Source organism: Oncorhynchus tshawytscha, linkage group LG06 (genome assembly GCF_018296145.1).
Source record: "Oncorhynchus tshawytscha isolate Ot180627B linkage group LG06, Otsh_v2.0, whole genome shotgun sequence".
Lineage (NCBI taxonomy): Eukaryota > Metazoa > Chordata > Actinopteri > Salmoniformes > Salmonidae > Oncorhynchus > Oncorhynchus tshawytscha.
This window is the reverse complement of record NC_056434.1, coordinates 73,520,819-73,548,209: the sequence shown is the minus strand read 5'-3', so window position 1 is coordinate 73,548,209 and position 27,391 is coordinate 73,520,819. Positions and strand designations below refer to the sequence as shown.

General features: G+C 41.9%; 1 protein-coding gene across 2 annotated transcripts in view; it reads right to left on the bottom strand.

Annotated features, from left to right (window-relative positions):
- Positions 1–27,391, bottom strand: part of LOC112253063 (disintegrin and metalloproteinase domain-containing protein 12) — a 133,747-nt gene that overhangs the window by 48,910 nt on the left and 57,446 nt on the right. For both annotated transcript variants that reach the window (XM_024424940.2, XM_024424941.2), the window contains exon 4: positions 9,865–9,943. In XM_024424940.2, the coding sequence (XP_024280708.1) occupies positions 9,865–9,943 (79 nt within the window). The remainder of the gene's footprint in view (positions 1–9,864; positions 9,944–27,391) is intronic.

Here is a 27,391-nt window from a genome sequence, read left to right as displayed (position 1 = left end):
AGTTCAAAGACCCCATAAGGCGATGGTCTTTGTAAAGACGAATATTCTACCAAGGTCAGACGAAGCAAATGACTGAATGTTTACCTATTAGGGTAATGGATTAATGTTTCTACCACTGCAGACTCAGTCTCTCTTTTGTAGATACTGTATAGCGTTGCCAGTGGTATCAGTTGATATTGTTATTATTAGGTAACGTTAGTGCCTTAGTTCTGGTGAGTCAAACGTCCTTTTGTTTTAACATTTTATTTTATTACCATGAAGCTGCTCATGTCTATTTGCTGTAAGATGTAATTTATAAAATGTTTTATACTTTCTTTTAAAACAGCCTAGTTTTGGGTTGTAAATAAGTCATTCTTATTTATTTATTTATTATGCGCAACTTCTTCTAAATCCTTCATTATTTCAGCAGGGCTCTCTTCTCGATAGGTTTAGTATTCCCCACTACAAGCACATCATGTGTGTATATCTTTGCGTGTGGATTAGCGATTACCTTGTTCTATTAGGTGACCAAGGTGACCAGGGTGGGTTTACTTTTCTATACCAGACTTCAGAGTATTATTTGTTTATGTTTTTTAATTCTTCTTCAAATGTTGGGTTTTTCTTTGCTATTTTTGGAAAAAATGTAATGGATTAGTTGTTATTGTAATCTGGCATCTATCCTTTTCCCACCTGACTTTACATGGCTAAACCTAATAACATGAGAGGGACATCTGGTTGCTCGGTCATTTTTGCTAGCTGGAATGTTAAATCTTTAAATCACCCAGTGAAATGTAAAAGGTTTCTTTCTCATTTAAATCACCGTAAAGTAGATATTGCCTTTCTTCAGGAGACACATCTCTGCGCTTTCGACCACTCTCGTTTAAAACTAGAGGAGCAGCCATTTTAATTAATAAAAACATGCCGTTCGCAATGTCAAGTGCAGAGGCAGACTTAGCAGGCCGTTTCATTATAGCAGTAGGAAGACTGTATATCACACCTGTTATCTTGGCTAACATTTATGCACCAAATTGGGATAACTGTTCATTCTTCACAAATGTATTTTCTCGATTACCAAATATGGACACACACCACCTAATACTAGGTAGTGATATGAATTGTGTACTGTAGCCCAATCTGGATCATAGCTCTCGTAAAGTATCATCCTCATCAAAGACAGTATCTACAATTCAGCTATTTCTTAAGACATATGGCATATTTGATGTGTTGTGTTTCCACAATCCCACAGCTAGGAAGTCATCTTTTTCTCACCAATTCATAAGACCTTCTCACGTACTTTTTCCTAGACAATAGATTTCTGCCACTTATCGCGAGTGTGATTACCAAGCTTTAAACATTTTGGATCATTCTCCGCTCACTATGAAACTACTTATACCAAATACACAACCTAATTATTGCCCCTGGCGGCTTAAATCACTACTGCTATCAGAAGAAACCTTTGTTGCTTTTATAACATCTCAAATTTAACTATTTCTCGATCTTAATCTAACCCCTGGACTGTCGCCTACAGCAGTATGGGAATCAATGAATGCTTATCTAAGGGGCCAAATTATTACGTACATCGCAAGATTAACGAAGTGCAACATTCCACACCTAGGGGAATTTACAAATAAAATCTTGGATTTGGCATATTCACACTCTTTACTAAAACAATGTTTGACACTTCAGAATTAGATTTTCTTTCAACTCGACAAGCTCAAAATCGAATGAGTAAATCTCGATACAAAAATGATAAACATGGAGAGAAATCAGGGAAAATGCAAGCACACCAGCTGCGTCAGAGAACCGCAAATCAAACCATAGCTGAGATAACTGACGAGCTGGGTAACACATGTATGGATCATTTAGAGGTCAATTCATGCTTTCATAACTTTTACTCACAATTATACACTTTGGAATCCGCTGGTAATGCTACCTTACTCAATACCTTTTTTGAGAAGTTAGATATTCCTACAGTTGAACCTGAGATAGCTGCTGATTTAGAAGAACAGCTCTCCGTAGAAGAGGTTGTGTTGGCAATTAAATCTATGCAGTGTGGTAAATCCCCTGGACCTGCCGTATTTCAGAGCTAATTCAAAAAAAATCTCAGATCAACTCTCTCCTCTCTTGCTTTCCAAATTTGAGTAATCATTCTCCTCAAACTCTTTACCCTCAACAATTTCACTTATTCTGAAAAAGGAAGAAAACACCGTTGAGTGTGGTTCATATAGGCCAATTTCGTTACTGAATCGTAATGTAGAGATACTTTCTAAGATGATTGCCTGCCATTTTGAGTCAGAGTTTCCCTCCATTATCTCGACAGATCAAACTGGTATTTAACCAGGTAGGCCAGTTGAGAACAAGTTCTCAATTACAACCGCGACCTGGCCAAGATAAAGCAAAGCAGTGCGACAAAAACAACAACACAGAGTTACACACGGGATAAACGAGTCAATAACACAATAGAAAATCTGTATACAGTGTGTGCAAATTAAGTAAGGCAATAAATAGGCCACAGTGTCGAAGTAATTACAATTTAGCAATTAACACTGGAGTGATAGATGTGCAGAAGAGGATGTGCAAGTATAAATACTGGTTTGCAAAAGAGCAGAAAAAAACAAATATGGGATGAGGTAGGTAAGCTGCTCTGACAGCCGATGCTTGAAGTTAGTGAGGGAGATATATGTCTCCAACTTCAGGGATTTTTGCAATTCATTCCAGTCATTGGCAGCAGAGAACTGGAAGGAAAGGCAGCCAAAGAAGGTGTTGGCTTTGGGGATGGCCAGTGAAATATACCTGCTGGAGCGTGTGCTACGGGTGGGTGTTGCTATGGTGACCAGTGAGCTGAGATAAGGCAGAGCTATACCAAGCAAAGATTTATAGATGACCTGGAGCCAGTGGGTTTGGCGACGAATATGTAGCGAGGACCAGCCAATGAGAGCACACAGGTCGCAATGGTGGGTAGTATATTGGGCTTTGGTGACAAAACGGATGGCACTGTGATAGACTGCATCCAAGTAGTTTTGGAGGCTATTGTGTAAATGACATCGCCCAAAGTCAAGGTTCGGCAGGATAGTCAGTTTTACGAGGGTATGTTTGGCAGCATGAGTGAAGGAGGCTTTGTTGCGAAATAGGAAGTCGATTCTAGATTTAACTTTGGATTTGAGATGCTTAATGTGAGTCTGGAAGGAGAGTTTACGGTGATTTACAGAGTCAAAAGTCTTGGCCAGGTCGCTACTGTTTACAGGCCTCCAGGGCTGTATACAGCATTCCTCACTGAGTTCCCTGAATTCCTATCGGACCTTGTAGTCATAGCAGATAATATTCTAATTTTTGCAGATTTTAATATTTACATGAAAAAGTCCACAGACCCACTCCAAAAGGCTTTCGGAGCCATCATTGACTCAGTGGGTTTTGTCCAACATGTCTCTGGACCTACTCACTGTCACAGTCATACTCTGGACCTAGACTTGTCCCATGGATTAAATGTTGTGGATCTTCATGTTTTTCCTCATAATCCTGGACTATCGGACCACCATTGTATTACATTTGCAATCGCAACAAATAATCTGCTCAGACCCCAACTAAGGAGAATCAAAAGTCGTGGTATAAATTCTCAGACAATCCAAAGATTCCTTGATGCCCTTCCAGACTCCCTCTGCCTACCCAAGGACGTCAGAGGACAAAAATCAGTTAACCACCTAACTGAGGAACTCAATTTAACCTTGCACAATACCCTAGATGCAGTTGCACCCCTAAAAACTAAAAACATTTGTCATAAGAAACTAGCTCCCTGGTTTTCAGAAAATACCCGAGCTCTGAAGCAAGTTTCCAGAAAATTGTAACGGAAATGGCGCCACACCAAACTGGAAGTCTTCCGACTAGCTTGGAAAGACAGTGCAGTATCGAAGAGCCCTCACTGCTGCTCGATCATCCTATTTTTCCAACTTAATTGAGGAAAATAAGAACAATCCAACATTTATTTTTGATACTGTCGCAAAGCTAACTAAAAAGCAGCATTCCCCAAGAGAGGATGCCTTTCACTTCAGCAGTAATTAATTTAATTAATTTAATTTAAAAAAATTGTTTTACCCCCTTTTTCTCCACAATTTCGTGGTATCCAATTATTAGTTGCTACTATCTTGTCTCATTACTACAACTCCATACGGGCTCGGGAGAGACAAAGGTCGAAAGTCATGCGTCCTCCGAAACAAAACCCAACCAAGCCGCACTGCTTCTTAACACAGCGCGCAATCAACCCGGAAGCCAGACGCAACAATGTGTCAGAGGAAACACTGTGCACCTGGCGACCTTGGTTAGCGTGCACTGCACCCGCCCCGCCACAGGAGTCGCTGGTGCGCGTTGAGACAAGGATATCCCTACCGGCCAAACCCTCCCTAACCCGGACGACGCTAGACCAATTGTGCATTGCCCCACGGACCTCCCAGTCGCGGCCAGCTGCAACAGAGTCTGGGCACGAACCCAGAGTCTCTGGTGGCACAGATAGCGCTGTGATGCAGTGCCCTAGACCACTGCACCACCTGGGAGGCCCTAAATTCATGAACTTCTTTGAGGAAAAGATCATGATCATTAGAAAGCAAAACGGACTCCTCTTTAAATCTGTGTATTCCTCCATAGCTCAGTTGTCCTGAGTCTGCACAACTCTGCCAGGACCTAGGATCAAGGGAGACACTCAAGTGTTTTAGTACTATATCTCTTGACACAATGATGAAAATAATCATGACCTCTAAACCTTCAAGCTGCATACTGGACCCTATTCCAAACTAAACTTCTGAAAGAGCTGCTTCCTGTGCTTGGCCCTCCTATGTTGAACATAATAAACGGCTCTCTATCCACCGGATGTGTACCAAACTCACTAAAAGCGGCAGTAATAAAGCCTCTCTTGAAAAAGCCAAACCTTGACCCAGAAAATATAAACAACTATCGGCCTATCGGAATCTTCCATTCCTCTCTAAAATTTTAGAAAAAGCTGTTGCGCGGCAACTCACTGCCTTCCTGAAGACAAACAATGTTTACGAAATGCTTCAGTCTGGTTTTAGACCCCATCATAGCACTGAGACTGCACTTGTGAAGGTCGTAAATTACCTTTTAATGGCGTCAGACTGAGGCTCTGCATCTGTCCTCGTGCCCCTAGACCTTAGTGCTGCTTTTGATACCATCGATCACCACATTCTTTTGGAGAGATTGGAAACCCAAATTGGTCTACACGGACAAGTTCTGGCCTTGTTTCGATCTTATCTGTCGGAAAGATATCAGTTTGTCTCTGTGAATGGTTTGTCCTCTGACAAATCAACTGTAAATTTCAGTGTTCCTCAATGCTCCGTTTTAGGACCACTATTGTTTTCACTATATATTTTACCTCTTGGGGATGTCATTCGAAAACATAATGTTAACTTTCACTGCTATGCGGATGACACACAGCTGTACATTTCAATGAAACATGGTGAAGCCCCAAAATTGCCCTCGCTAGAAGCCTGTGTTTCAGACATAAGGAAGTGGATGGCTGCAAACTTTCTACTTTTAAACTCGGACAAAACAGAGATGCTTGTTCTAGGTCCCAAGAAACAGAGATCTTCTGTTGAATCTGACAATTAATCTTGATGGTTGTACAGTCGTCTCAAATAAAACTGTGAAGGACCTCGGCGTTACTCTGGACCCTGATCTCTCTTTTGACAAACATATCAAGACTGTTTCAAGGACAGCTTTTTTCCATCTACGTAACATTGCAAAAATCAGAAACTTTCTGTCCAAAAATGATGCAGAAAAATGAATCCATGCTTTTGTTACTTCTAGGTTAGATTACTGCAATGCTCTACTTTCCGGCTACCCGGATAAAGCACTAAATGAACTTCAGTTAGTGCTAAATACGGCTGCTAGAATCCTGACTAGAAGCCAAAAAATGTGATCATATTACTCCAGTGCTAGCCTCCCCACACTGGCTTCCTGTTAAGGCAAGGTCTGATTTCAAGGTTTTACTGCTAACCTACAAAGCATTACATGGGCTTGCTCCTACCTATCTTTCCGATTTGGTACTGCCGTACATACCTACACGTACGCTACGGTCACAAGACGCAGGCCTCCTAATTGTCCCTAGAATTTCTAAGCAAACAGCTGGAGGCAGGGCTTTCTCCTATAGAGCTCCATTTTTATGGAATGGTCTGCCTATCCATGTGAGAGATTCAGACTCGGTCTCAACCTTTAAGTCCTTTAACCTTTAAGCCAGAAGAGAACTGGCCACCCCTCATAGCCTGGTTCCTCTCTAGGTTTCTTCCTAGGTTTTGGCCTTTCTAGGGAGTTTTTCCTAGCCACCGTGCCTCTACACCTGCATTGCTTGCTGTTTGGGGTTTTAGGCTGGGTTTCTGTACAGCACTTTGAGATATCAGCTGATGTAAGAAGGGCTATATAAATACATTTGATTTGATTTGATTGGTCAATAGATCCCACTTGTGACTGATGTAAGCAGGCTCCTGCTACAGTACTTTAATAAACATGTTTTGGACATGCCCAACATTTGAGATGTTTTCTAACATACTGGAAAGGCCTATAGAACCTTCTGCTTTTATTGCATTATTTGGAGTGGCACAATGGGAGGTCCCTTTAAACAGTTCTATAGAGTGGCACAATGGGAGGTCCCTTTAAACAGTTCTATAGAGTGGCACAATGGGAGGTCCCTTTAAACAGTTCTATAGAGTGGCACAATGGGAGGTCCCTTTAAACAGTTCTATAGAGTGGCACCACAGGAGGCCCCTTTAAACAGTTCTATAGAGTGGCACCACAGGAGGTCCCTTTAAACAGTTCTATAGAGTGGCACAATGGGAGGCCTTTAAACAGTTCTAGAGTGGCACAATGGGAGGTCCCTTTAAACAGTTCTATAGAGTGGCACAATGGGAGGTCCCTTTAAACAGTTCTATAGAGTGGCACAATGGGAGGTCCCTTTAAACAGTTCTAGAGTGGCACAATGGGAGGTCCCTTTAAACAGTTCTATAGAGTGGCACCACAGGAGGCCCCTTTAAACAGTTCTATAGAGTGGCACCACAGGAGGCCCCTTTAAACAGTTCTATAGAGTGGCACCACAGGAGGCCCCTTTAAACAGTTCTATAGAGTGGCACCACAGGAGGCCCCTCTAAACAGTTCTATGGGCAACATGCTGATATTTACCACTCTTCTAGCTAGATGTCTTCTACTATTTAAGTGGAAGGATCGGTTTTCTCCTACTTTTAACCACTGGATAAAGGAAGTTAAGCAAAATCTCAAGCTAGAGAAAACACGCTACTCCATTAGGGGATCTTCAATTACATTATATAATATCTGGCAACCTTTCCTGTACTTTGTAGAAGACATGGACTCAGCTAATTTGACATCTCCATAAACCAACCGAAATTAGAAATGGTATCATTATTTTAAATATTTTTTAACTTTTTGTTTTATAATATCTTTGTATTTCTTTTACTATGTCATTATATTACTCATTGTATATCATGCCTGCTTTAAATCTGGTTTTGGGGTGGGACTCTGTTAGAGCATGGGGGGGTTTGGGTGGGGTTGATTTGGAGGGGATCTGTGTGTGTAGCTGACCTCTAAGTATTCTGTCTGTTATCTGTAGAATCATAAAAAATGGCATATATATATATATATATATATTTTAAAATAATATATATATATATATATATAATAGAATAGACATGACCACTGAAGTTAACATTCACCGGTGTGTGAACCGGCAGCCATCTTTGTGGTAATAATTAAAAGTTCAAATGTCAATTCAATTTAAATGTCAATGGTGTACCAGCTAAATTGCAGTGGCCTGAAGGGATAGGTCCATTCTATGAATTCTATTTATATGATTGAAATGACACCCACCCTATATTCAAGAGCATGTTGTCTCAACCGATGGCAGGCACAACACAATAACCTCAGATGATGTAAAATAGGGTGAAAGCTAAATCTGAGTTTACACGTTTTAGAGTTTTTTTTTTTTTTTAAGGTTACAGGTAAGAAATTGACAAAAAAAATTCCCCAAAGAATTGTTGTTGAAATGATCAAATAGTTTGACTAACCTGTTTGGAAGCTTTTAAATGATATTAAACTCAACTGTTTATCTTTTCCAGTGAAGAAGACATGGATGTCTCATGGGTATGCAAAACGGGTCAACTTTGAGCACCTTTATCTCATGAATGTTTTGTCATTTAGGTGCAAAATGTCACTTTCTGACCACTCCTTCCATGGGCAAACATGTATGGAATGTTTAAATCAAAAGGGATGCTGTCAAAAAGTGATTGATTTCAAATGGATTTACCGTATACTTATCTTTTGTTTCACCCATGGTCAACCATGGAAAGGAGAAGTGGAAAGGAAGCCATCTAAGTGTACAGAGACATAATGTAGCTACTGTCTGTCTGAGACAGTATGATGAGGAGGAACTGTCTGGTTTGGAGTGAAAACAAACCTCTGTATTATGGCTGACAGGCTTCTTTCAAGTCTACACTAATCCCTCCAAGACCAACTGATTTGTTAGCCAAAAGTCTGTTTGAAAAATACAGAATGTCAATACTGAACTGTGAGGAAATACTTGAGGCTGGCATTTTCCATAGCCACAGTTCATACTTTTACACAATCACTTCAGCTGTGCTGACTTGACTCCAAAAGAGACTCCCTTAGTCCTCTGAAAGGAAAGGAATGAGACTCTTTATGTGAAACTATTTGAAAAAGCATTACTATGAATATATAATATACATTGCTGAGTCACCAGCTAGGCTTAATGGCCTTCACTTCACTTCCATTACATTAAACATGAACGGTGCCATAGATATATATTGGGAAACTCTAGGTTTAGCATTTACCTTAGCTTCTTCATCTTTCTTTAGGACACTGTGATTCATTTTTTGAGTGTGTACCAATTTATGGTTTTATAATGTCCATAAATACTTTCAGTTGTGTTTTGGATAGTGACCTTTTAAAACGAAAATAGCAGGCAAATACAAGGTAATCTACTTTCAAAATAAGTGTTTTTTTGACAGTTGGTTTTTCATAGGTCAAACATCTGAAAAGTCTAAAAGGGTACGATGTCATGGCATTTAAAGCATACTCTATTTGAGAAATGTCACATAATATAAAACTTTACATTTTTGCATACCCATTCAACCTACTATTTAGAATGCAACAATGGGTATTCGTACAGTTTAGCTTTGAGGAAATTATATTGTCAATCAGTGCCAAATCACAAAGCATTTCCCTTTCCAACTGCCAAGCACCTGTCAAGCTGTCCTCACCTCTGCTCAATTAAGTCATATTTTCAATCTCACTCCAACAGATGGGGAAGCGGGAACAAGCCTGCTAACTAAGCGAAAGGCTTTTGAAAATCACTAATGAGGCTTGGTTGGCTTGGTTATCCCAGAATGCTTCAACATGTTGCTTCAACATGTTGCTTCAACATGTTGCTTCAACATGTTGCTTCAACATGTTTCTTCAACATGTTGCTTCAACATGTTGCTTCAACATGGAGGACTTAAAAGCACGGTGCTTTGTGCAATAATGTACATATATTATACCTGTCTCCCCTTAAGGTACCTAACCCTGTATCAATTCACCAATTGTTAGGTCTACATGTAAATATGGCTGTATGTCAATAACTGTACAGATATTCCCCACTGAAAACTAAGTTAGTCATTCTCCATTTACTGGATGATAACATTTGATCTTTTGGATGCCAACGCCATGTCTATAATTCAGATATGTGTCCTCAACATTACCGGAGGGCCATTTGAATCATCCATTTACATTACATCTTTAAAGGTCCATCCTTTAAAGTCAGCAGCACACAATGTTCAGTCAAACATGAATGTCAGAAACACTCGACCTCCAGCCTACCGTAAAGTTGTGAGCACCAGTGACTGCACTGCCATCGTCCAGATAATGTGTCTCAGTGTAATGGCTCGCAAACAGGCCCCTAAAAGAGGAAGGAACAGAAAAGGAAATAGAGACATCACAAGCAGGTATATTTTCAGCTCCACATAAAAAACACAATCCCTTTCAGAGGACTAGAGAGAAGTAGGACACACTCTGGTTAATGGCCTTATACAGTATTCTGAGTGAGGTGTGAGCTGTTAGGGATTAGGTGTAGGTAAAATATACAGCATTGGGAAGCTATAGGAGTGGGGGCAGGGTTTGGGTGTGACCTTAAATTACATACTGTACACTCATACGCTGAAGAATCGCTGATGAGTTAATTCTATTATTTTAGTGTGTGTGTGTGTGTGTGTGTATGTTTCACACTGCAGGCGATAAGCAGATGGACATGGTGAGTCCCACCCCAAGCGTTGGCTGAGGAGCTGCAGGAACACCCATCTCTACAGCTGCATAATCAAAGTGACATCAAAGCGGATGGTCACTGGAACATGTTTGGGAGTGTGTAGGTGGGTGTGTGGGTGTCTGTGTGTAGAGAAAGAAAGAGAGAGCAATCTATGAGTGCAGTAGGTGTAGTTGGGTCTGTAGGTAGCCGAGTGCTGTCCTCCAAAACAGTGCCTCAAATACTATACAGAGTATTTATTTCTAAGAAGTATGTTTTGTGGTGCTATACTTAAGTCTGTTAGAAAGGATTTGTGGCTTGGCAAGCAGATCAGGAACATCTGTCCATTCGGCTCAGGAACCAAGGATGTTAATGAGCGAGAGCCCCTAGGTGCTTCATTGAGTGTTTGCATATTTTACGTGTTTCCTTGCTAGTATGTGAGATGAAGGAAACAGAGTCTGAGTTCAGGGATATTCAGAGGAACAAGATGTACTGGAATATAGAAACTACAGTAAGGAAAAGATGTGTGAGCTGAGTGTACATATGACAGACACTGACAAGATCAAATCAAATACATTTTTATTTGTCACATGCTTCATAAACTTCATTGGGGTCCTGAGTGGCGCAGCGGTCTAAGGCACTGCATCCCAGTGCAGGAGACATCACTGCAGTCCCTGGTTTGAATCCAGGCTGCATCACATCTGGCTGTGATTGGCCCAGCATCGTCTGGGTTTGGCCGGGATAGGCCGATATTGTAAATACGAATTTGTATTTAACTGACTTGCGGATCCTTTTCCAACAATGTAGAGTTAAAGAGAAACAATTTGAAAAATAAATAAATATTGACATAAGGAATAAATACACTGTAAATAACAATAATGAGTAAAAATAACATGGCTATATACAGGCAGTAACAGTACTGAGTTGATGTGACGTGCAGGGGTACAAGGTAAATGAGGTAGAAGGCCAGCATCCCAGAGTCGCCTCTTCACTGTTGACATTGAGACTGGTGTTTGGCGGGTACTACTTAATGAAGCTGCCAGTTGAGGACTTGTGAGGCATCTTTTTGTCAGACTAGACAGTCGAATGTACTTGTCCTCTTGCTCAGTTGTGCACCGGGGCCTCTAACTCCTCTTTTTATTCTGGTTAGGGCCAGTTTGCACTGTTCTGTGAAGGGAGTAGTACACAGAGTTGTACGAGATCTTCAGTTTCTTGGCAATTTCTCGCATGGAATAGCCTTCATTTCTCAGAACAAGAATAGACTGACGAGTTTCAGGAGAAAGTTCTTTGTTCCTGGCCATTTTGAGCCTGTAATCAAACCCACAAATGCTGATGCTCCAGGTACTCAACCAGTCTAAAGAAGGCCAGTTTTATTGCTTCTTTAATCAGTACAACAGTTTTCAGCTGTGCTAACATTATTGCAAAAGGGTTTTCTAATGCTCAATTAGCCTTTTAAAATGATAAACTTGGATTAGCTAACACAACATGCCATTGGAACACAGGAGTGATGGTTGCTGATAATGGGCCTCTGTACACCTATGAAAATATTCCATTAAAAAAAATCAGCCGTTTCCTGCTACAATAGTCATTTACAACATTAACAATGTCTACACTATATATTCTGATCAGTTTGATGTTTTTTTAATGGACAACAAAATATGCTTTTCTTTCAAAAACAAGGACATTTCTAAGTGACCCCAAACATTTGAATGGTAGTGTAGGTATGGGCAAAGTGACTAGGCAACAGGATAGATAAGACAGTAGCAGCAGCGTATGTGTGAAAGTGTGAGTGAGTGTGCGTTGCGTCAGTATGCATGAGTGTGCAGATTATGTGTGTGGGCGTATGTAGTGTATGTGTGTGTCAGTGTGAGTGGTGTGAGTGTGTGGGTAGAGTCTGTGCAAGATAATTAGTGCAAATGCAGGTAGTCCAGGTAGCCATATGATTAACTATTTAGCAGTCGTATGTTTGGGGTAGAAGCTGTTCAGGGTCCTGTTGGTTCCAGACTTGGTGCACTGGCACCGCTTGCCATGCAGTAGCAGAGAGAACTGTCTTGGGTGGATTGGGTGGCAGGAGTGTGTGGATGTGACGATTGTCCTGTATGTCCTCCGTAACATAATCTAAAGACATGCCTATACGAATAACCAGACACTGATGATGATTTACTGTTAATGAGAAGCATATTTATTTATTGATACTAATGTGGTTTGAGATGTCCACTTGGATGTTGCTGGTCACCTGTAAAAGAAGGGAAACATATATAAGGAGCTTGAGTATGGAGCGTTGGTTTGGCGCCGAAACCTATTGTTGTGCGTCTCCCGGTAAAATGCAACTCTTTCTTATGTATGTAACGATTTGATTTGTCACATACACATGGTTAGCAGATGTTATTGCGAGTGTAGCGAAATGCTTGTGCTTCTAGTTCCGACAATGCAGTAATAACCAACAAGTAATCTAGCTAACAATTCCAAAACTACTACCTTATAGACACAAGTGTAAGGGGATAAAGAATATGTACATAAAGATATATGAATGAGTGATGGTACAGAGCGGCATAGGCAAGATACAGTAGATGGTATTGAGTACAGTATATACATATGAGATGAGTATGTAAACAAAGTGGCATAGTTAAAGTGGCTAGTGATACATGTATTACATAAGGATGCAGTAGATGATATAGAGTACAGTATATACATATACATATGAGATGAATAATGTAGGGTATGTAAACATTATATTAGGTAGCATTGTTTAAAGTGGCTAGTGATATATTTTACATCATTTCCCATCAATTCCCATTATTAAAGTGGCTGGAGTTGAGTCAGTGTGTTGGCAGCAGCCACTCAATGTTAGTGGTGGCTGTTTAACAGTCTGATGGCCTTGAGATAGAAGCTGTTTTTCAGTCTCTCGGTCCCAGCTTTGATGCACCTGTACTGACCTCGCCTTCTGGATGATAGCGGGGTGAACAGGCAGTGGCTCGGGTGGTTGTTGTCCTTGATGATCTTTATGGCCTTCCTGTGACATCGGGTGGTGTAGGTGTCCTGGAGGGCAGGTAGTTTGCCCCCGGTGATGCGTTGTGCAAACCTCACTACCCTGGAGAGCCTTACGGTTGTGGGCGGTGCAGTTGCCGTACCAGGCGGTGATACAGCCCGACAGGATGCTCTCGATTGTGCATCTGTAGAAGTTTGTGAGTGCTTTTAGTGACAAGCCGAATTTCTTCAGCCTCCTGAGGTTGAAGAGGCGCTGCTGCGCCTTCTTCACAATGCTGTCTGTGTGGGTGGACCAATTCAGTTTGTATGTGATGTGTACGCCGAGGAACTTAAAACTTACTACCCTCTCCACTACTGTTCCATCGATGTGGATAGGGGGGTGTTCCCTCTGATGTTTCCTGAAGTCCACAGTCATCTCCTTAGTTTTGTTGACGTTGAGTGTGAGGTTATTTTCCTGACACCACACTCCGAGGGCCCTCACCTCCTCCCTGTAGGCCGTCTCGTCATTGTTGGTAATCAAGCCTACCACTGTTGTGTCGTCCGCAAACTTGATGATTGAGTTGGAGGCGTGCGTGGCCACGCAGTCGGGGGTGAACAGGGAGTACAGGAGAGGGCTCAGAACGCACCCTTGTGGGGCCCCAGTGTTGAGGATCAGCGGGGTGGAGATGTTGTTGCCTACCCTCACCACCTGGGGGCGGCCCGTCAGGAAGTCCAGTACCCAGTTGCACAGGGCGGGGTCGAGACCCAGGGTCTCGAGCTTGATGACGAGCTTGGAGGGCACTATGGTGTTAAATGCCGAGCTGTAGTTGATGAACAGCATTCTCACATAGGTATTCCTCTTGTCCAGATGGGTTAGGGCAGTGTGCAGTATGGTCGACATTGCATCGTCTGTGGACCTATTTGGGCGGTAAGCAAATTGGAGTGGGTCTAGGGTGTCAGGTAGGGTGGAGGTGATATGGTCCTTGACTAGTCTCTCAAAGCACTTCATGATGACGGAAGTGAGTGCTACGGGGCGGTAGTCGTTTAGCTCAGTTACCTTAGCTTTCTTGGGAACAGGAACAATGGTGGCCCTCTTGAAGCATGTGGGAACAACAGACTGGGATAGGGATTGATTGAATATGTCCGTAAACACACCAGCCAGCTGGTCTGCGCATGCTCTGAGGGCGCGGCTGGGGATGCCGTCTGGGCATGCAGCCTTGCGAGGGTTAACACGTTTCCTCTAACTTCCTTAATACTAGACAGAGAGACATGAAAATTGTATCCACTAGTTGACAGCGATTTAGATTGTACAATGATACCCTACACTATTCAGGCATTTTTGTCTTGCATAAACTAAAAGTGAGCGAACAGTGTCGTATTTTATCAACCGGGAAATTAGAGAGAGATTTCCACTAGGTAACACAGACACAAAGTCAGAACCGCTGTCCCGCTTTCCCATTTCCCAGAAATCAATCAAATATCATAGATAATCACAACACTGGCAGGTAAGTAATACTGTGAAACACTATAATTTCACTATCTTCCCATATACCATGCATTCGGGAAAGTATTCAGACCCCTTAACGTTTTCCACGTTTTGTTATGTTACAGCATTATTCTAAAATGTATTAATTAGATGGAAGAAGAAAAAAATAAAAATAATAATAATATATATATATATATATATATATACACTGCTCAAAACAATAAAGGGAACACTAAAATAATAAATCCTAGAGCTGAATGAATGAAATATTCTTATTAAATACTTTTTTCTTTACATAGTTGAATGTGCTGACAACAAAATCACACAAAAATTATCAATGGAAATCAAATTTATCAACCCATGGAGGTCTGGATTTGGAGTCACACTCAAAATTAAAGTGGAAAACCACACTACAGGCTGATCCAACTTTGATGTAATGTCCTTAAAACAAGTCAAAATGAGGCTCAGTAGTGTGTGTGGCCTCCACGTGCCTGTATAACCTCCCTACAATGCCTGGGCATGCTCCTGATGAGGTGAGACTAAAGCATCCGCCAATTCCTGGACAGTCTTTGGTGCAATGGAATGAGACATGATGTCCCAGATGTGCTCATTTGGATTCAGGTCTGGGGAACGGGCGGGCCAGTCCATAGCATCAATGCCTTCCTCTTGCAGGAACTGCTGACACACTCCAGCCACATGAGGTCTAGCATTGTCTTGCATTAGGAGGAACCCAGGGCCAACCGCACCAGCATTTGGTCTCACAAGGGGTCTGAGGATCTCATCTCGGTACCTAATGGCAGTCAGGTTACCTCTGGCGAGCACATGGAGGGCTGTGCGGCCCCCCAAAGAAATGCCACCCCACACCATGCCTGACCCACCGCCAAACCGGTCATGCTGGAGGATGTTGTAGGCAGCAGAACATTCTCCACGGCGTCTCCAGACTGTCACGTCTGTCACATGTGCTCAGTGTGAACCTGCTTTCATCTGTGAAGAGCACAGGGCGCCAGTGGCGAATTTGCCAATCTTGGTGTTCTCTGGCAAATGAAAAATGTCCTGCACGGTGTTGGGCTGTAAGCACAACCCCCACCTGTGGACGTCGGGCCCTCATACCACTCTCATGGAGTCTGTTTCTGACCGTTTGAGCAGACACATGCACATTTGTGGCCTGCTGAAGGTCATTTTGCAGGGCTCCTACGGCCTCCTCCACATCTCCTGATGTACTGGCCTGTCTCCTGGTAGCGCCTCCATGCTCTGGACACTACGCTGACAGACACAGCAAACCTTCTTGCCACAGCTCGCATTGATGTGCCATCCTGGATGAGCTGCACTACCTGAGCCACTTGTGTGGGTTGTAGACTCCGCTTCATGCTACCACTAGAGTGAAAGCACCGCCAGCATTCAAAAGTGACCAAAACATTAGCCAGGAAGAATAGGAACTGAGAAGTGGTCTGTGGTCCCCACCTGCAGAACCACTCCTTTATTGGGGGTGTCTTGCTAATTGCCTATAATTTCCACCTGTTGTCTATTCCATTTGCACAACAGCATGTCACATTTATTGTCAATCAGTGTTGCGTCCTAAGTGGACAGTTTGATTTCACAGAAGTGTGATTGACTTGGAGTTACATTGTGTTGTTTAAGTGTTCCCTTTATGTTTTTGAGCAGTGTATATATATATATATATACACTTTATTAATCTACAAGGGATTCCCCTTAATGACAAAGGATAAACTGTATATTTTTTATTTTCTAGATTTAAAAAACTGAAATATCACATTTGTTGAAGCTCCTTTGGCAGCGATTGCCTCCTTGCTTCTTCTTGGGTATGACGCTACAAGCTTGGCACACCTGTATTTGGGGAGTTTCTCGCATTCTTCTCTGCAGATCCTCTCAAGCTCTGTCAGGTTGGATAGGGAGTGTTGCTGCACAGCTATTTTCAGGTCTCTCCAGAGATGTTCGATCGGGTTCAAGTTCGGGCTCTGGCTGGGACACTCAATGACATTTGGAGACTTGTCCCAAAGCCAATCCTGTGTTGTCTTGGCTGTGTGCTTAGAGTCGTTGTGCTGTTGGAAGGTGTACCTTTGCCCCAGCCTTAGATCCTGAGCACTATGGAGCAGGATCTCTCTGTACTTTGCTCCATTCATCTTTCCTTCAATTCTTACTAGTTTCCCAGTCCCTGCCCCTGAAAAACATCCCCACACAACATGATGCTGCCACCACCATGCTTCACCGTAGGGATGGTGCCAGGATTCCTCCAGACGTGACGCTTGGAATTCAGGCTAAAGAGTTCAATCTTTGTTTCATCAGACCAGACAATATTGTTTCTCATGGTCTGAGTCTTTAGGTGCCTTTTAGCAAACTCCAAGTGGGCTGTCATGTGTCTTTTACTGAGGAGTGGCTTCCGTCTGGCCACTCTACCATAAAGGCCTGATTGGTGGAGTGCTGCAAAGAAGGTTGTCCTTCTGGAAGGTTCTCCCATCTCCACAGAGGAGCTCTGTCAGAGTGACCATCGAGTTCTTGGTCACCTCCCTGACCAAGGCCTTTCTCCCCCGATTGCTCAGTTTTGCCGGGTGGTCAGCTATAGGAAGAGTCTTGGTGGTTCCAAACTTCTTCCATTTAAGAATGATGGGAGGCCACTGTGTTATTGGGGACCTTCAATGCTGCAAACATTTTTTGGTACCCTTCCCCAGATCTGTGCCTCAACACAATCTTGTCTCGGAGCTCTACAGACAATTCCTTTGACCTCATGGCTTGGTTTTTGCTCTGACATGCACTTTCAACTGTGGGACCTTATATAGACAGGTGTGTGCCTTTCCAAATCATGTCCAATCAATTGGTAGAAACATCTCAAGTATGATAAATGGAAACAGGATGCACCTGAGCTCAATTCTAAGTCTCATAGCAAAGGGTCTGAAGACTTAACAAAATGTGGAGAAAGTCAAGGGGTCTGAATGCTTTCCGAATGTACTGTAACAGTGTCTGTCTTGACTGGAATAGTCCAGAAAAGCTAGCTAGCTAAGCTAATTGTGGCCACATCATGCTGAACTTTCTCCCAAACCCCATTCAGATATACAGTGGAGAGAACAAGTATTTGATACACTTCCGATTTAGCAGGTTCTCCTACTTACAAAGCATGTAATTCTTATCATAGGTACACTTCAACTGAGAGAGATGGAATCTAAAACAAAAATCACATTGTATGATTAAGTAATTAATTTGCATTTTATTGCATATATTTGATACATCAGAAAAGCAGAACTTAATATTTGGTACAGAAACCTTTGTTTGCAATTACAGAGATCATACGTTTCCTGTAGATCTTGACCAGGTTTGCACACACTGCAGCAGGGCTTTTGGCCCACTCCTCCATACAGACCTTCTCCAGATCCTTCAGGTTTCGGGGCTGTCGCTGGGCAATACGGACTTTCAGCTCCCTCCAAAGATTTTCTATTGGGTTCAGGTCTGGAGACTGGCTAGGCCACTCCAGGACCTTGAGATGCTTCTTACGGAGCCACTCCTTAGTTGCACTGGCTGTGTGTTTTAGGTCGTTGTCATGCTGGAAGACCCAGCCACGACCCATCTTCAATGCTCTTACGGAGGGAAGGAGGTTGTTGGCCAAGATCTCGCGATACATGGCCCCATCCATCCTCCTCTCAATACAGTACAGTCGTCCTGTCCCCTTTGCAGAAAAGCATCCCCAAAGAATGATGTTTCCACCTCCATGCTTCACGGTTGGGATGGTGTTATTGGGGTTGTACTCATCCTTCTTCTTCCTCCAAACACGGCGAGTGGAGTTTAGACCAAAAAGCTCTATTTTTGTCTCATCAGACCACATGACCTTCTCCCATTCCTCCTCTGGATCATCCAGATGGTCATTGGCAAACTTCAGACGGGCCTGGACATGCACTGGTTTGACCAGGGGGACCTTGCGTGTGCTGCAGGATTTTAATCCATGACGGCGTAGTGTGTTACTAATGGTTTTCTTTGAGACTGTGGTCCCAGCTCTCTTCAGGTCATTGACCAGGTCCTGCCGTGTAGTTCTGGGCTGATCCCTCACCTTCCTCATGATCATTGATGCCCCACGAGGTGAGATCTTGCATGGAGCCCCAGACCGAGGGTGATTGACCGTCATCTTTAACTTCTTCCATTTTCTAATAATTGCGCCAACAGTTGTTGCCTTCTCACCAAGCTGCTTGCCTATTGTTCTGTAGCCCATCCCAGCCTTGTGCAGGTCTACAATTTTATCCCTGATGTCTTTACACAGCTCTCTGGTCTTGGCCATTGTGGAGAGGTTGGAGTCTGTTTGATTGAGTGTGTGGACAGGTGACTTTTATACAGGTAACGAGTTCAAACAGGTGCAGTTAATACAGGTAATGAGTGGAGAACAGGAGGGCATCTTAAAGAAAAACTAACAGGTCTGTGAGAGCCGGACTTCTTACTGGTTGGTAGGTGATCAAATACTTGTGTCATGCAATAAAATGCAAATTAATTACTTAAAAATCATACAATGTGATTTTCGTTTTAGATTCCGTCTCTCACAGTTGAAGTGTACATATGAAAACAATTACAGACCTCTACATGCTTTGTAAGTTGGAAAACCTGCAAAATCAAATACTTGTTCTCCCCACTGTAACAACAGCCTACCTGTTGGTTACTCGTTGTAGCTTACTCCTTCTAATTTGTCTAACTTTTAATTCTGTAATTTTATTCCTTCTTGCATTACATTGGTGAACTCTCGCTCCACTTGCTACACATTGAGCCTATTTGGCGGTTTGATTGGCCAACATATACAACATGCTACACACGTGAAGGCTACCGTCCAGCTACCAGTCTTTTTTATAGTGCTCACGTCATAAAAATACATTGAAAAGTTTGTTGTTTTACTAAATTAATAATTTGAAATGTCATGGTGTATCCTTGTACGTAACAATATCACATGGATATTTTAATTACATTTAGAAAATAATTTTCAATAAGCCTATAATGATTTGGTCCTCAAAAAATATATTATTATTATTATTGTTATTACATATTCAAATAATAACATCCATTCGGATGCAAGCTCTGAGTCAGTGCATGCTCTGAGTACGCGTCCTGGTATTCCGTCTGGCCCCGCGGCCTTGCGAATGTTGACCTGTTTAAAGGTCTTACTCACATCGGCTACGGAGCGAGATCATGCATGGTTTAGTGTTGCTTGACCCGAAGCAAGCATTAAAGGCATCTAGCAGGCCCGTGTCGCTGGGCAGCTCACGGCTTGACTTCCCTTTCTAATTTGTGATAGTTTCAAAGCCCTGCCACATCCGTTGAGCATCAGAGCTGGGGTAGTAGATTTAATCTTAGTACTGTATTGACTCTTTGTCTGTTTGATGGCTCATCGGAGGTTGTAACGGGATTTCTTATAAGCGTCCGGATTAGTGTTCCACTCCTTGAAAGCGGCAGCTCTAACCTGTAGCTCAGTGCGGATGTTGCCTGTAATCCTTGGCTTCTGGTTGGAGTATGTTCGTACGGTTACTGTGGTGACAACGTCATCAATGCACTTATTATTGAAGCCGGTGACTGATGTGGTAAACTCCATGTTGAATCCCGGAAAATATCCCAGTCTTTGCTAGCGAAACAGTCTTTTATCTTAGCATCCGCTTCATCGGACCAATGAGTTGAGTGGGAAATATCAGAGAAAATATAACCCCCCACTATGTTGACCCATATTTGAACAAAACTCTTTAAAAAAAAAATGTCCCTAACATAATCACGATAACAAATCTGCTGGGGTGGATGGTGGATTTGAGAAATCAGTCAGTGGGATATGTTTTTTTAAAAATGGGACATAATGTGAGTCCAAGTCCCAGCAGGAAGCTCCCATGAAGCTCCCTAGCCATCCTACGCTGTTTCCTGCCGACCAATATTTAGGATTAGATGAGGAGGGATTAGTCAATCATGTCAGACATTGAAAAACTCTTCAGGAGGTATACCAGAAATGAGAGTGCCGGATTGAAGCTTAGCGCTCCTGTTTGTGGCTCTATGTCTCACCTATGACAAGGTGGTTGTTTCTTCATCAATCACAATCTTTATCTTACCATTAGCAACACATCACATTAATATCAATAAGCCAGAAGCGAGTAAACCCACAGTGGCACGGTCTAATAGAAAATGTATTAAGCTACACTGGGGACCTATATCAGAGAAGAGAGGAGGTTTGATAGACAGGCACTGGCATGTCCAGGATAAGAGGATACGTTCGGAGTCCAGACAGGGATTTGTGTCAAGCTAATGCTAATTCCGTGCAAATGCTAAAGAGGAGGTTTTGGGGCAGGTTTGGAAGTTGGGCTTTGGCAGAGTTGTCCTTGTGTAGGGTGCCATGACATACATTACTGCAGCAGCCACTGGTTTGACATGATGAAATCCTGTTGTAATCATCTCCTTGGCACGGGGCAGATGGTGTGTATTAGTTCATGGGTGTCTGCATGTTCAGCCTACTTCACCTCTTTGCGATACACTACCAGTTGTCTATGGCTGGTTGTTTTTTTAGTGAGGTAGAGCTTTGTGTGGTAGAATTTCACAAGGCCAACAATGTCAAGGCAATTACAGTATGTGATTTGAAAGATATAGATCCATTCTTGAACGTACAATATCCTTCTATATTCTTTTGAAAAAATCTAATAAATCACCATGGTATGTCATGTATTTTCATCAAGAATAGATACTTCATATGCTTGTTGGAGCTCGGACATACAGTTTCCGCACCAGGCAGCACACTCTTGAGAAAGGAAAAGATAGCAAGAAATATATTTTCCCCCTGGACATTGAAACAGCTCAATTTGATTACACCCCCCTTTATTAATGACTGCCCACAAGGGGCCCTTTTTTGTTGAGGGACAGGAAGCCAATCAAATTATATTTAGATGGCGGATGACTTCAAAGTATCTGGCAGAGCCTTTGATCTCGTCTTGTGGCAATCGGCGTGACAGTCACCAGAATCCTCAGCACAAACCCAGCATGAATTCAGAATGTACAGCTGGCATTTTTTATATCAACACTACAGCAAGCCAACAGTGTTGTGGATGGTCTTTCCATACTGATTGGGGAGTAATGGAATTGTGTTGACAGGCAGTGAAATGGCTTTGGTGTCACATATAAAAATGGGGGGGGGTCGTACAGTGATGAATTGTTTTTGGTTTATTTACAGTGGAATGCATGGGTGATTTTAAGATTGACACATGTGTCTTGTTTGATAAATGGATGTGTCTACTTTGATAAATGACAGTCTGTGGTAGGGCAGGAACATGGGTTTTAAAAACAACATGGTCACAATCACAACTATGAGCAACAAGCAATTATCCACATGTCCTAGAGTAAACTACTGTGCAGTACACTTCAGTTAGAGTAAAGTGTTTGTCTGCTATCTGAAAAGAAAATGCAGATTCTCATTGGTCAGGCAGAAAGAGTTTCGACTTTAAGGTAAGCAGACTAGCAATTTTCATCGACTTCTTGCTTTCCCACTTTTCCAGCGTCTTTTGTGGTGTCAGAAACTTTTGTAATCATTTCCACTTCTCCTGCCTTATAGACACAAAGGTCTGTTACACAAGTCATCATAATGCACCAATCAATAACCATTGATTTCCGAGTCCTCAGAGCCTGTTGCGTTTCATTAAACTCAGACTAACATCTAATTAGAGATTTCTTAATAGGTGTTACACAGGTTAATTGTGATAAACGAGACCCTTTAAATGGAACCTTAGAGAGGGTGAAACCACCGTCATCCATCTTATTTTGCTGTTTCAAACTTTAAACCTCCTCCTCTGTAGTTACTGTACATCATCTTCAACAGAAGTCTTTGTTGAGGACATGACCACTCGACATGTTTTGTTGTACAAACCTAGAAAATTAGAAAAACAAAATGAGAGGAAGTTTTGCTCCTGCAAAAAAAAGGGGGATTTTGCAGTATGTTCCATGGACAGCCTTGTTTGAACATTTCTTCAGCCTCCGCTCCTCTTGGGCTTTTGCATTAGGTGAGGTATGGGGTGTGGAGTCTCTTAACTAGTGGATGAGAAAGGACGGTGTGAGAGTTAGGGGGTAGCCTAATAGAGAGTGCCCTTGGGAAGATTGTCTGCACTTGAAGTGCATATGAACAGAAGGAGGAAACTTTAGGTGTGGTTCAGGTTGCCTGAGGTAGTGTAGGAAAGCACTGGAGCCAGACTAAACCTCCTCCTAGTTTCTCTCTATCCTCTCTCCTTCCTTATATGCTCTACCTCTTTATGTCCTCTCTCTCTTACCCCTTTTAAATCACCACTTTTAGCCTTCTCTTTTAGTGAAACATCTGTTTGTTGCCTCCACTTTTCTATAATTGATTGCTAGGCTTTTTCCTTCTGACATTCAAATCTCTGCTTCAAAAGACTGCTGAGCCCAGTAGAGATAACAAGAACTAAGTCCATTTCCTTTGTCTGAGGATAATCATAAACACAATTTGGTGTTAAAGACATTATAATTTGAAGCAAACAAATACTTTGGATAAACAATTTCCTTAGAATGCTATTTAAGCAGTAATGCCCGAGGAGGTGCGGTATATGGCCAATATACCACGGCTAAGGTCTACGACGCAATGCGGAGTGCCTGGGCACCGGACATATGCATGCCATAACATGAGGTAGTTTACAGTGTTTCTAAAGTGTTATGTTTAAGCAATAAGGACCGAGCGGGTGTGGTATATTGCCAATATACCACGGCTAAGGGCTGTTCTTAGGACACAGCCCGTAGCCATGGTATATTGGCCATATATCACAAACCCCTGAGGTGCCTTATTGCTATTATAAACTGGTTACCAACATAATTAGAGCATTAACAATAAATGTTTTGTCATACCGGTGGTATATGGTCTGATATACCACAGCTGTCAGCCAATCAGCATTCAGGGCTCAACCACACAGTTTATAATTTCAAATAGAACATTCATGTAAAAGCCAAACAACCTTTACAGATGGTATATAATGACTTAATTGACAGAACATGTTATTTTTTCAACAAAGAGATTCAAGTTTTTCTGAATTCCTGACAACAGTTATATTTTTCATCAAAGTACAACCAATGATTGGCATTGTGTTTGATGTAACAACATTGGACATTTAAACCCTGCACCTGTACTCTGGCAGCATAAATCATTTAATGTTCTATGTAAATTCATGGCTGTTCAAATCCATTTCAATACACGCAACTCCACGACTCATGTAATAATTCACCATTACAGGAACCCCCCTGAGCACTGAACCATTTGACTGAAATCCAGCTCTGCTCTTTACAGCTTTCATGCTCTTTTAAAGCAGTAATCTGGGTGATTTTCATTTAGTCTCTCATTCTCACAACCCCCCTGCCTTGAACTCCCAAAGCAAAGAAAAACCTTCTCCCAGCATGTCGCAAAACACTGCTATTACCTCAGATACTGCTAGCCAAAGTGGAGGAGAGCGGTATGAGAAAGCAAGTGAGAAAAAGAGAAAGAAAGAGAAAATTCTGAAACAGCGCTGGTTGACAGCCCTGATTCTATTTCCACACGCGTCTGCGTCCCAAATTGATTTACATACAGCCCCGTATCCCCCGGCTTAGGGCCCAGCTCTCGTTGGAGCGATGGAGTGCACAGAGCCAAAGAAAAGAAGGAAAAGAAGTGGAGGAAGAAAAAAAAATCTAACCCATTCAGCTGAAGGAATACTCCCCCACTTATCATGCTTGGTCAAAGCCTAGTTAGCTGCACAGAGTGCCTTCCTTGTTAAGGCACATACTGTATATAAGACCTCCAGATACTGTTGTTATCTAGCTACTGAAGGTATGTGCCTTATCGAGCAACTGAAGGGAAGATATTTGTTTTTCTATCCCACTGTAGATGTGTTAGTAAGCCTCTTCCAGATTCTGTCTATTCTATCGTGTGTGCCCCCATGCCATCGCTGAACACTACAACATCCGCACTACATTAGCATTCCAGCACCAGTCGTGGTCAGTAACTGTAACTAGCAGTGCTTGACTTGGATGGAAATAGGTGCCGGTACTCATTTTGGGTGCCGGTACTGTTTATATTTAGGTTAGGAGCTCCACAATAGCTTTAAGTTAATATTTTATAAGAGGAACAGGAGCTCAAGCAGTACAACATTTGAGGTGCCGGTATTCAGCTCCGGTGAGCTCCTGTCAAGCACTGGTAACTAGGGACTTATTGATCACTCATGAACGAAAACTGATCACTAGATGAAAAGCATAGACTAAGGGACTTTTTAAACATGCATTTCCATCGAACATGCTGCAAATCTTGAGATCCCAGTCAATTAGTAAAACAGAGACCAATGTTTCTGAGCTAAGCCTGATTTCGGTGATGGTTCAAGCTCACATGGATCTGATGCTAAAAAGGCACACTGAAAACGTATTCATGGTCATTACCAAAGACTCTAACTGCTGGAACATTTTTTATTACATTTGAGAAATATTGAATGTAAATATGACGTGACACCTCATTCGTTGGTGTTATTGGCCTCCACTTTTAAGTGTTTTGGCCGGTGAGGCATCTCAACCTGTATATTTTCTTGAGCCTGGCAGTAACTAAGCAGCCCACACTCATTTGTTGAGCCCTGTTAAATAAATGTCTTCCCTCTCTCTCTACAAGTTATCTTGTTTAATCTTCTTTCTAGTGTACAAAAAGAGAGCACACTTTAACAAGATGCATTGTCACTTAAAATGCAATGTGCAAATGAAATGTCTCCTTCATGGGGAAAACATGTAACACTCCTACACACTGAAGTGCTGAAGCTCTCTGAACCCTACAATGAGCATTGGGAAATAAAGACCTTGTACACTAGAAAGATAATGAAAGACGAGACCCTAAGAGGGAAGAAATGTCTTTAACAGTGCTCAAAACAATTGTGGGCTGCCGAGTTACTGTCAGGCTCAGGAACCTATACAGGACATAATGAGATGCCTCATGAAACATAATACTTTGTCATTCCACCTCAGAAAAGCACAAGAAATAAGATTGTCACCAACCATCTCAGATTGTTCTGAAATCGTTTCTGTACTTAGAAACAGATAAGATTACCATTCCTGAAACATTGATCTCTGAGAAACAAAGATAATTGTTGCACCCACATTTGCCATTTTAATTGAAAGGATTTATATAATCATGAGCATAAGCTAATGGTTTTCTATCCAAAGTTGCAAAGAAAATGCTGTGATCCAATAAACAAGAGACCAGCAAAATAGATAAAGAGGTGTGGTGGCAGTAGCAGGAACAGCGGCATCTAGTGGGCAAAACGTGGTACTTTCACACTCATTTATGATATAAATGCAAGTGACTTCAATAGCTAATTTCTCTGAACAGGGAAAAAAAACATCACCAGATTCACAGGGAATACATTAAAGGTTGAAGAAACAATACTCCAAGCAGCAGCTCCATACTACTTGTCAGACATAGAGAACTGATACTGTATACTGGTTGTTGGGGTGGGATTGGTGTGGGGTGTCTGTGGATGGCAAGTGATCATTTTATTGGATTATGCTTTGTACGAAAAATTATGGTCCAAATCGGATGTTAGGTACTATATTTGAATCCTTTCAATTAAATTAGCCAATTTGGGTGCAATCAATTTGCTTAATTTCTCAGAGACCAAATTATATTTCAACAAAATAATGTTTCAGGAATGCTAATCTTATGTTTCAACCTATAGAAACGATTTCAGAACAATCTGATATGGTGGGTGACGAAATCCTCTTCCTTGTGCTTTTTTTGAGGTGGAATGACTAAGTATTTTGGTCCATGAGACATCTCATTATATCTTGTATAGGTTCTTGAGCCCGACAGTAACTCAGCAGCCCACGATCACTTGAGCACTGTTAGACATTTCTTCCCTCTCAAGGTCTCTTGTCTCAATCTCTTTGTAGTGCACAAGGTCTTACTTTTCCTTTTGATCTATGCATCCTATTATTAACACTACTGCAAATCCCACGGTCACTTATTTACACAGAATTATACAAATGTAGGGTGTTAAACAACTGTTATGTGAATCACCTACAAAATCGTTAGATTAGACCAGCTATCTGACATTAGCAAACTAGTTATACACAAGAGCTTCAGAGACCACATGACAATTGAAGATAACAGCCCTGAGGTATGATGCACTTTTAAAAGAACAAACCATTTCATTGCCTGTTGGCCTACATGACCGGAATATGTAACACCCTAAAACCATTCCCAGACTGAACATATTTTTCCTTGTTACTGTACAAAGAGCATGATGTCATACTCCCTGAGACTCTTTAAAGGTAACAGTTGGCCAATTGTCAGAGAGGAAAATTCTTAATCTAACAGTGATCCCTTTACATACATACAGTACATGCCAATCTCCCTTAGCCCTGAACTGTACTGTGGGTTTGAACTGAACAACAATTTGACACAAAAAGGTGCATGAAGAGTTAATTTCTGAAAAAGCGACTGTATGTGTTTCTGGTTCTGCTGATGACGTTACAAGCGAACCTGAGAAGCCCAAGGCAGTATCGTAACTAACAAGCAGTGAACCACGGAACTGTTTTTATCAAAGGTTGTTCGAAACATTACTCTTTAGATAATTACAGATAATCTACTAAATCAATCTTCTTGGTTCACAGATTGTAAGAGCCATAATGCAGAAAATAGTATT